The sequence below is a fragment of the Mixophyes fleayi genome, chromosome 10 (genome assembly GCF_038048845.1).
Source record: "Mixophyes fleayi isolate aMixFle1 chromosome 10, aMixFle1.hap1, whole genome shotgun sequence".
Classification (NCBI taxonomy): Eukaryota; Metazoa; Chordata; class Amphibia; order Anura; family Limnodynastidae; genus Mixophyes; species Mixophyes fleayi.
In genome coordinates this window covers 62,659,610-62,670,221 of record NC_134411.1, presented here as the reverse complement: position 1 = coordinate 62,670,221, position 10,612 = coordinate 62,659,610, and the positions used below count along the sequence as shown (strand labels likewise).

Sequence of the window (10,612 nt, the reverse complement as noted above, 5' to 3'; positions counted from 1 at the left end):
AAAATTGCCTGATGACCACAAATGGTACTGCAAGAGCCTTACATTTTCACCATTTGCTTCCAGGGAGGGATTGTAGACACATGCAAATTTCTCTAAAATTATACCATAGAAATAACTAATTTGAAAATGTTGGTACTTTAACCTCAATTGCAAGTTTTGGTGTATGAGAAAAAAAACAATTCAGTGGCACAAATTTTTATTGAATTTCTGTTAGTACTGGGCATGAACAAATTAATACATATTTAATCTATATTCGTGTGCAGGATTGCGTGTAGAATCAGATATATTCTCACTGCTATGATTCACAACTTTTAGTTTGGTTTCTTAGAAATAAAATAAATTTATAATAATTCATTTCTTAAGTCTTCCTTTGTAAAACGTGTTTAACCCCCAATTTCTTGTGCATTGGTTTTACCACCTGGAATTTAGATGCCAATTCAGTTATATTAAGTCTAACAAAGTTTCTCAAATAATTATCTGTTGAAAGGTTTGGGGCATTGGATTTTACAGTGTCTGCCAGGCGTAAAAATGCAACCAGAGAGACCACAAGCACCCTTAAAACCTGGTTATATGAGCATAGAAAGAATCCTTACCCAACAAAAGGAGAAAAGATTATGCTGGCGATTATCACCAAGATGACTCTTACTCAAGTGTCTACCTGGTTTGCTAATGCAAGGAGGAGGCTGAAAAAGGAGAATAAGATGACCTGGTCTCCAAAAAACAAAGCTGGAGATGAGAAGAAAGAAGAACGACAAGATGTAGAGGAATACAGTGTAGATAGTGATGATCCAGGTAACCAGAAAAATTATTATTAACTGTTAGACTTTAAAATACAAATGTAAAATGCTAAATCAATAACCAACCAGCTTATATTATGATGATTTAAAATGAAAAATGTAAAATTAATTTTATTTATTATGCATTTATGATATGGTCGCGATCAGTAAAAATGCTGAATCAGTATTAAATTTAAATAATGACTTGTAAGTGTGTTTTAAGTGTGTTTAGTGTTTTGAAATAAAACTCATAAAATAATTTATTTCCTGTACAGAAACCTACAATTCGGTTAATAAATAACTATTATTATTTATCTATATTGTAAAACTCATGTTTCAGATAAAAAAATATGCAAAAATGAAAAGGAGCTTAAGCATAATGACTTGGTTGACCTTGAAGAAGAGTCTAATGGCTTAGAGAATGACAGCACGAATGCACAATGCCATCCTACGGGGGCCATATCTAGTTCCTATGCATCAGGGACCAGTGAATGCAGTTTGACACCAAATGACAATGCTCACAACTTTCCATGCAACAAAGACAATGCAGAAGACTTTTTAGGAGTAGTGGTGGGGAAAAAAAGCCTTCAAAGATACAGTGAACATATAATCAGTTGTGAGACTGAAAAGCCCAGAATTTGGTCTTTGGCTCATACAGCGGGTGCTAGCAATATTGTGGATGTTGAAAGTGGTGATAGCAGATCCGTGAGCCCAGACTGTATTTTTGTAAGAAGAAGACACTCTACTCATGGCTTATGCAGTGAGGTGAGGTCCTTGCATAGCATAAAGAGTCAAACTCAAACAGAATGTTCTTATGAAGAAATGTCTGAATCAGCTAAAGTATTTAGAACTTCAACCTTCAACCTACAGTCATTTCAGCTCAGCTGCCCATTCCCTGTTCTGGGAGAAACATGTGAATATGCTTCTGGAATGGAAGGTATCTATTTTTCTATGTTCTTTTAACGGTTATTGCAAACCTGTTTTTTGTGCATAAAAATTACACAAATGTTGATACAAAACAGAAAAGCATATTCATGGTGTTAAAGACATATAGGTACTTTGGTATAATAACCTTACTCATGTATTTGACACAACAATGGTAATGAGCATCTTCAATTGCTTCAATATTAAATGTTTGCTGGAGCTGCAAAGAAGATGGAGGAGACATCTTAAAATACCCAAAACATGATGTGAACAAATGTATAGTTTCAGATAGTAATGCAGAAAATGTAAATTTTTAGTGACCGGAACACTTACATATGAATGTGAACTGCAATTGAAACTGATGGATAAACTATGTCTGGAGTCAAGATTCATTGTTGTAAAAACATATTTTACAGCTGACCCCATAGCAAGAGAAACATGCAATATGTATTTAATGTTCAAATGAACTGTTTTGAAGTAATTTGTTTTGATTAGTGGGACTTGTTTTGCTCCCTTACTGGACTCTTAATCTGCCAGTGACATAAATAGCGTTAATATCGTTGATCTCTTTTTTTGTTCTAACAGAAAATACACTGTATGATACAATACATACATACATACATATGTGGAATACAAAGTTCCAGAAGAACGTACAGAATTTTTTTTTTTACAGTTAACATCACCTGTTAAGAATATAGTCATTAATAACAAAACAGTAAAACATAAAAAATATTGTTTTCTTCCACAAAATACATTTATGAGGATGTTATGACTGTCTACTGTACATAAAATGCATTTTTACAGTTGGTCCTGATTGCAAACACATGTTCTAGCTTGCAAATGCGACCGTCGTCACTAGCAATTGACATTTACACCAAACTTGTAGCTGGTGCAAGTGAGATGGCTAAACAACACATACCTTTGAGATGCCCAAAGCTTGGACCAGACACTGCTGCATTCTCGAGCTTGGCACATTTCTTAGATTACATTGACTACATGCATACAACCAGTCCCCTTTCCATTCCGTTCCTGAATTTGTAGGCTGTAGTAAGGGTCCTTTGCTCTTGAAGATGAATTGGACATTGCTGCATTCTCTGGTGTATGGTTCGTTACTGGGCATGTGTAGAGTGATTTCACGCAAAATACAGCACGTATCGGCATTCGCATTCTTAATAAATCAGGCCCGTAGTCTTCAACTCCATGACAAGAACAATCTTTGACAATGTTTAAATCTATACTTATGAATTTTAAGAAAAAATTACAAACTCTGAAAAAAATTACATTATTTTGTTCCTATTCAAAGAAAGTTAATTGGTGCTCCTGCTTCATCACACAGTGATCAGCATAAGCACTGTGTATAGTGTAATGCTTCCTAACCTGAATACCATTCAGTTATTGCTGTTATTGTCACTATTGTGTCAAATGATAACTCTCCTACTTGGATCTCCTGTGGTGATTTCATCAGCTCTCCTGCAGAAGTAGCTGATATAAATTAATATGATGGGAAGCTCAAACAGCAATATGGCAGCAGTTGCAAGGGTGTGATTTCCAACCTACATTATGTATTAGTTTGCTCTAAGGGAAGACTTGTGTAAACAGCACCCCATAGTTGAATATTAGTACTCTGATCCTAAAATTATTTAAAGAATCTTATACTGTGCACCATTCAGTCAAGGATGTAGCAACTGCAAAAATATTAATCTACCAGTTCATCAGTTAAAGATTTAAAAATAAATAAATGGAAATAGACATTTTAAAGCAAACCACCTGTAATACTTTGTTAGTTGACAGAAGTCTTTTTAAAAGTTCTAGTTGGTGCTTCTTAAGACTATATTCCGTAGATTAAAACACATTTGTATGTTAGATGGAATAAATATATTGGAATATTATACATGAAAACAGAAACACACATAGTACACTTTTAGACATAAACATCCATATTTCAGAGCTACCCAGATCTATCGAGAGCAATGACATACAGAAATGCTCCTGCAACCACTTTCACCATATTTTACACTGGACATTTTTTCCTAAAGCAGCAAAGAGCTTGTTGTCATGAAGCATTTTAACATAAGTGCCCAAAGTGTGGCGCACTGCTCTATGTTAATGGATGATGAATAAAGCTTGAATAAAAATTAAAATATGAAATATTGATTCAAATGTTAAACAAATAAACCATATTCAATACAGTTTGTGTAAATGAATGGCAGATAAGGAACATGCAACATTTATGTTCCCTCATATATATACACTGTTTGACTTGAAACAGCTTAGCTAGATAAATGACATTGGCATAACTAGAGCAATCACAGATTTTGTGACCATGGTTTGGTCTAGGTCTTAAATGCCCAATGATTTTCTCACCAATTAGCCATTATTAATGGATACATTTGTAAAGGATAGGAACCTTACTGTTTAGTTCCTTTCCTTTGATCAGTACACAAATTCTTTATACTATATATATCTATATGCAGAATGCCGGAGTGCCAAAGAACTTGATCAAATCATTGATGGAAAGTCCTGAGATTTCACTAGATAGATAGATAGATAGATAGATAGATATAATGTTGCTAGTGGAAGGAGATATTTTAGTGTTTAATGAAGTTGCAATTGAAAGTCATCAGACAGTACACTTTAATGTATTTTGTATGAAAATGTCGATTTTGGCTCTAACTTTAAATATCTGTTGCTATAATGATCATAATGATGAATGTTTCATTGGTAGGGGAAAGATATGCCACAGTGAGACTTTGCAAGTGTTTAAGCCTTTTTCTACTTTATGAAAGTCAAGCCATGAAATCACAATTTTCTGAGTGTGTCTACTCACAGGGATTGAAAGGGCTATGAAGACAAGCAAAGAAGTTTCAGAATACAGGCAAACCAGTTTAATGGATGACAATGACTTGCTAAGGACAGCATTCAGACCAGTTATGAGGAGGTGAGAGGGTTATGACATGTTATATTCTAAGTAACTGCATATAGTATTTTAGCAATGGCCATATGAGATATGTTTAAAATGATGGAACAAGCAACTCCCTGTTTATGCATGTTTCTGTATGCTTCAAAATATTCACTAAACTTGAAGTTTTTTACACATCCAGCATCCAGTCTTTACTTTCACCATAGTAGATGTTTTATGGAAAACTTTATACATACAGTGGTGAGAAAATGTTTTTGATCCCTGTAAAATGTATGGTAATCCCCATAAAATTTACCTAACGTGATCTACTTTGAAACACATATGTATAGTGGAATAGGTCAAATTAGGCAATGTGTGGGTTTGATAAACAGATGCAGGAAACATGTGAATGCTGCTAAAGTAGTTGGTGCTATCCATTGTTAAATAAAGAGGTTCAGGTACTTTTCTCAACAAACTATTTTTTACTAACAAAGTACAAAATTTAAAATGTGCTGTCACCCATAGCAACTATTCAGTAATCAGCTTTGGCGGATCTAGCGAAAATTCAACAATGCTGGTAATTTATAAAGAGCAATGTTTACATGGGGCAAGATATCCATATCTGCACAATTATGCTTACCTATATTGATCTACATGTACACGCGCCCCCTGCTAAATATTCCTTACTATCACATTTAGCCATCCACATCAAGTAGAAAAAAGTACAGATTTCTACAACCTCTAAGCTGTGAACTCTCCAACATCTCCATATATTTTAAATATCTCACCCTGCAAACATCTCTCTTTTATTCTTTCACAGTTAGTCACAAAATTACACCTATTCTGCACGAGTGATGAACTCCACCAATTCCTCCAGAGCCATCCATCATCATGTGAAAAATGTATAGTCTTACACCTTGGAGCACACATCTAAGCACAGTTCCATGCACAATCCACTTTACTCCGTAGCCTCCTGTTTGTAAATACATGTATTGAAAGCAAAGCTCAGCTTAATTGCTGCTTAATGGACCAATTGATATTTGTTGATAAATAGCATATATGTAAGCATATTTATGTAAGCATATTTATTTTATTACCAGTATTTAGATGAATAGCAACTCCCCTTTGCATAAATATCGCATTGACTCACAGAAACAAAAAAAGGGGCTTTACTCAATGATTCATAGTCAGAGATATTGAAAATGTGTAACAGTAGACTTTACAGCTATTAACAACATAAAGCACTAACAAAAATAGTGCCTGATTCATTAAGGCCATACTTGCCTACTTTTTCAACGTGTCCTCTGGGAGATCCAAGAGGACAGGTCATGTGACAGGGTAGGGGTGTGTGGAAACATTGTCACATCACTATAGCTCTGCCCCTACTGTAAAATGTTGAAATTCATGGCATTGACTATACTGGGGGTGGGGCTTAATGATGCAATCACACCATTAAGCCCCAACCCCGGCTAGTCAATGCCATGAATTTTGGAGTTTTAAGTTTAGGCGTAGCTATAGTGACATCACCATACCCCCCTTCACAAGTATCCAGGAGATTGCCTACTTTCCCGGGAGTCAGAGAGGTCCCCCCGAAATTCGGGTGCCTCCCGGAAATTCCGGGAGAGTAGGCAAGTATGATTAAGGCACACAAAACTAATGTATTGTGAGTTTTTTTAAAAACACACATAAATCAACCAAATGCATGTCCCTATAAGCAGCAGGTGTAAAGCTGACATGATGAATATGGTTCTAGATCTTCTCTGCTCTAACAGACAATACACTGCAAGATATGCCCAATACATATGTGACATATAAAGTCCTTAATGAATCAGGCCCATAATATTTATATTAACATACTGTCAAGAAACCATTTTGAAACTAACCAGAGGAATTTATCCATACAGATTCATACATCATATCTGATAGAGGACAATTTAGAAGTAAGGAGCAATATGAGGATTGGTGCCAAAAAGTGGGAATGTCCCTCATAAAAAGACAATGCAATGTTGCTAGCATGTCTGAAAATTGCCATGTTCAAATATATTGCTTTGTACAACTAGTCAAGAATTCTACCATTTTCCATAATAATGTGGTCATTACACAAACTGTTCCATGGGCGTTACTGACATTTAATTTTACCTTGGGTTTTAAAACAGTATGACATCAATGTAGAAATAATGTATATAGTAATTGAATATGAGGAAACTCAAAGGGCTAAATGAACAGTTCAGCTTTAACTAGTTCATACAATTGTTTATTACCTGTTTAAATATTATTATTTTGGAGATATTAAATAAATATAAATTATATGGTAACATATATATTTAGGCATAAACTGTTATTAGGTTTGTTTTATTATTATGTAACAGCTATTTTGATTTATTTGATTTATTTAATTTGTGTAAATGTTACAATGTAGATTGATATACTGCTGTTTTCTATCTTATTATAAATAAGGAACTAGGTACTAAGCCTTAGTGACATATTGTAGAGAATAATTATAGACAATTTTGTTTCTCTAGTAATTATATAAGTTGTTAATTTTTTACCATTAATACAATAGTATGGGATATCTGTGAATTTGTACTATCAATTTTTTCTTTAGAAAAATATGTATTGATTTAAACATCAACCCCTTTACCCTTTCCCTAAAACCACCCTTTTGGTTTTTGGATTCCTATTCACTTGTTAGTGGGATTGTGTATGCCCTCCTTTGCTCAATTGATGAAGGACTGAGAACACCAAAACATTGTACTGTACACTTGGTAAATCTTGAATAATAAAAGTAAATTATATCCTTTAATGAAGAGTTGAGCCTTTGTTGATTATTATTTTCAGTTGTGCACCAGTTAGTGAATTTCTGGTGAAGAGAAAATGATCTAGAAAAACATGCTTGGTCAACCTGTGGCTCTCTAGATGTGAAACTACAAGTCCCAGCATACTTTGTCAGCTGTCAACTGGCTATCTACTGGTAAAACATGCTGGGGCTTGTAGTTTCACAACATCTAGAAAGCCAAAAGTATATGATACTTGAGATCCAAAAGGTAACTGAAGGCAGAATGCAATAACTTTGGAATAAATCCCACAATGATCTAAAAACTCTTCAATTTACACTTACAGTGACACACTCCTACAGTAAAGGAGAGAGCGAGACAAAATTGTGAATGACTGCCACAAGCTACAGAGCAGCATTGCACAATACTAAATCACTTCCATTTATAGCTGATGTCACAAGCAGCAGTCACATTTCCAAATACTTACTACAATATCCATCTATGCTTTTGTATTAACTGTCTCTCTCCTCCTCATGCTAATCCACTGCCACTCCCTCCGCATGTTGAAAACATTGAAATGAAAGCTCATATTGCCCAAGTAAGCCTAATTTCTACACCTGTAGCTAAAAGTAATAAGCCGGATTGATTGTTCTTTCAGATAGAAAAGCCCAGCATATGTTGTCCTTTGATAAACAAGTGGGTCTCCTAATGTTGCAGATCAGAAGATCATTGATAGAGTATGCAAAAAGATGGAAATGTTTGTCACATTCAGTTCAATAGATTGATGAAAAGAATGCTCGTACTTATATCTAGGTTGTTGTAATCCTGATATGTGGGTGTATTAACAGGGAAAGCCGCCTCACTTGTTTGTGGTTTCAAGCGCCCAATTCAGCGTATTTCCATGGTGTCTAGATTTCACCTGTGATTTCAATCTTCCGTTGTATAGTCAGTGAGAGCTGTTATTTCATAACCAAAACTGTTATTGGATAACCAGACTCCTTGCTGGATTTTTCTCATTCATGTGATGTAATCATAATGAAGCGTAACGATGTATGTTAAAAGAAGTAGCAACTTTAATGACAAAAAACGCATTTCCCTACTTTCGGAACATTCTCAAGAGCATACTGAATAATTTCTTTAATGAAGAAGATTCTTTATAAATGCATGTTGTTGCCCATTTTCTGATTTTTTTATTTGGCAAATAGGCAATATGCCTTACTGCAGTTATGTCTGATTAATAAATGTCCAATTTCAAGTTCTAAAGTACTATACTGCAAACTTACTAAAATAATCATAATAATAATCATAAAAACATTAAAAACACTTGTACAGAGTGACTCATATTTTATACACATAATATTGATTAATGTACAATGAATTATATAACGTTCACCTTCCGTTAGTATTATTTATGTTACACATTAAAAGCAAAGTAAACAATTTATATTGGCTCCATAAAAGCATACCTATTTCATGTAAAAAATATATTTAATAAAACAATCTATATGTAGTCAAAGAATGATAACTGTAAAGTTAATTTGCATCTATAGTAGAATTTAAGTGCATATATTATGTATAGTCGGCACACTTCACTTTGTATATATATAAATAAATAAAATAAAACTTTTTTTATTTTATATTTATAATAAATATTATTTAGTTGCAAGGTTAGTAGCATACAATATTAGGTGTTTATAGGATATTGTTCCCACATTACATTATATGTGTGGATGATGCATAAACAATTATCTAAAATGGACGAGGGTGGGTAGCATGGATGAGATGCTCACCTTACTTATTACAGTAATGATTTTATATCAAAATCTATATTCATCCCTGTGGGTGCTAATGTCTTTAATGTATAAATCTAAAAGGCCCCCTTATATTTTTATTAAGAAAATCACCTCCTCTCCAGTTACTCTCTACTTGTTTGATCGCTAAAAATTTAAGTCTTATTAAGTCTTATTTTGCTAATGTGAAACTTTGTAAAATGTTGAGAAATGCTATGTAATTTAAAGTCTTTCTTAATATTCCTTACATGATCACTAATCTTAATCTTGAGTTTATGCGTGGTCTGTCCTATATATTGAGTTCCACATGGACACTCTAATATGTAAATTACATTGCTTGTATCACATGATAGATGCTGTTTTATCTTACACATTTCTTGAGTTTGATTTGAAGTGAATGTATTCACTAGCTTAGTACTTGCGTAATTAAGATTTTTACAATTACTACAGGCACCACAACAGAAGAAGCCTGGTGTACGTGTATGGTTGTTGAGCCAAGTCTTTTTAGAGGCTTGAACTGGTATGTGATTTGTAATAATTTTGCTGCTGATATTTAGAGCCTTTTCGGAAAACGAGTTTTGGTTTTGTGGGTATAATATCTCTTAATATATGATCTTTTTGCAATATATGCCAATGCGTGTTTAAAATGTTATTAATAATTTTGGCAGTCGTAGAGTATTGTGTTATGAAATGGATATCTTGGTTATCACCTGCTCTGTCTCTTTGTTTAGGTTTGCATTGCAAGAGGTCTGGTGTTGGTACATCGATGATGTACTGATAATTTGGAAGGGGGAGCAGGATACTCTTTTCAATTTCTTAACATATATTAATAAAAATTCGAATAATTTAGTGTTTACATCAAAGTTTAGTAAAGCAAAAATTGAATATCTGGATTTAGAAATATATATTGAACAGAATATCATTAAGACCAAAACATTCCACAAAACAGTCGATGTAAACGGGTATATTCTGGCAGAGAGTCATCACTGTCCTAATTCATTGGCCAATATACCATCAGGCCAAGTTAGAAGAATACACAGAAATTGTACAGATATTACAAAATATATCCAACAAGGAGAAACCCTAAAGGACAAATTTTCAGAAAAAGAACTACAATAAAATTATGGTAGATAAGGCCTTTACAGAAGCTAAAAATATACCCAGAGAAGACTCAAACTCAAGAAATTTTTAAGATAAAACAGCATCTATCATGTGATACACGCATGTCATTTACCTATTAGAGTGTCCATGTGGAACTCAATAAGTAAGACGGACCACGCATAAACTCAAGATTAAGATTAGTGATCATGTAAGAAATATTAAGAAAGACTTAAAATTACATAGCATTTCTCACCATTTTACAAAGTTTCACAATAGCAAAATAACAAGACTTAAATTTTAAGCGATCAAACAAGTAGGGAGTAACTGGAGAGGAGGTGATTTTCTATA

At 33.8% G+C, this 10,612-nt stretch overlaps 1 protein-coding gene across 1 annotated transcript; it reads left to right on the top strand.

Moving 5' to 3' along the window:
• The first annotated feature begins 472 nt into the window (after nt 1-472).
• On the top strand, nt 473-6,921 carry IRX6 (iroquois homeobox 6). Its single transcript, XM_075187532.1, has 4 exons — nt 473-792; nt 1,117-1,713; nt 4,530-4,638; nt 6,504-6,921. Exons 1-4 carry the CDS (start codon nt 615-617, stop codon nt 6,520-6,522), a joined length of 903 nt encoding a protein of 300 aa, XP_075043633.1. The 5' UTR covers nt 473-614; the 3' UTR covers nt 6,523-6,921.
• The last annotated feature ends 3,691 nt before the right edge of the window (nt 6,922-10,612 follow it).

What these genes read in the sequence shown, in the direction of transcription:
- IRX6 (XM_075187532.1), top strand. Translation starts at nt 615, where the DNA reads ATGCTGGCGATTATCACCAAGATGACTCTTACTCAAGTGTCTACCTGG. An exon ending in TGTAGATAGTGATGATCCAG is followed by an intron (nt 793 to 1,116) that starts GTAACCAGAAAA and finishes CTCATGTTTCAG; the next exon opens with ATAAAAAAATATGCAAAAAT. An exon ending in ATATGCTTCTGGAATGGAAG is followed by an intron (nt 1,714 to 4,529) that starts GTATCTATTTTT and finishes GTCTACTCACAG; the next exon opens with GGATTGAAAGGGCTATGAAG.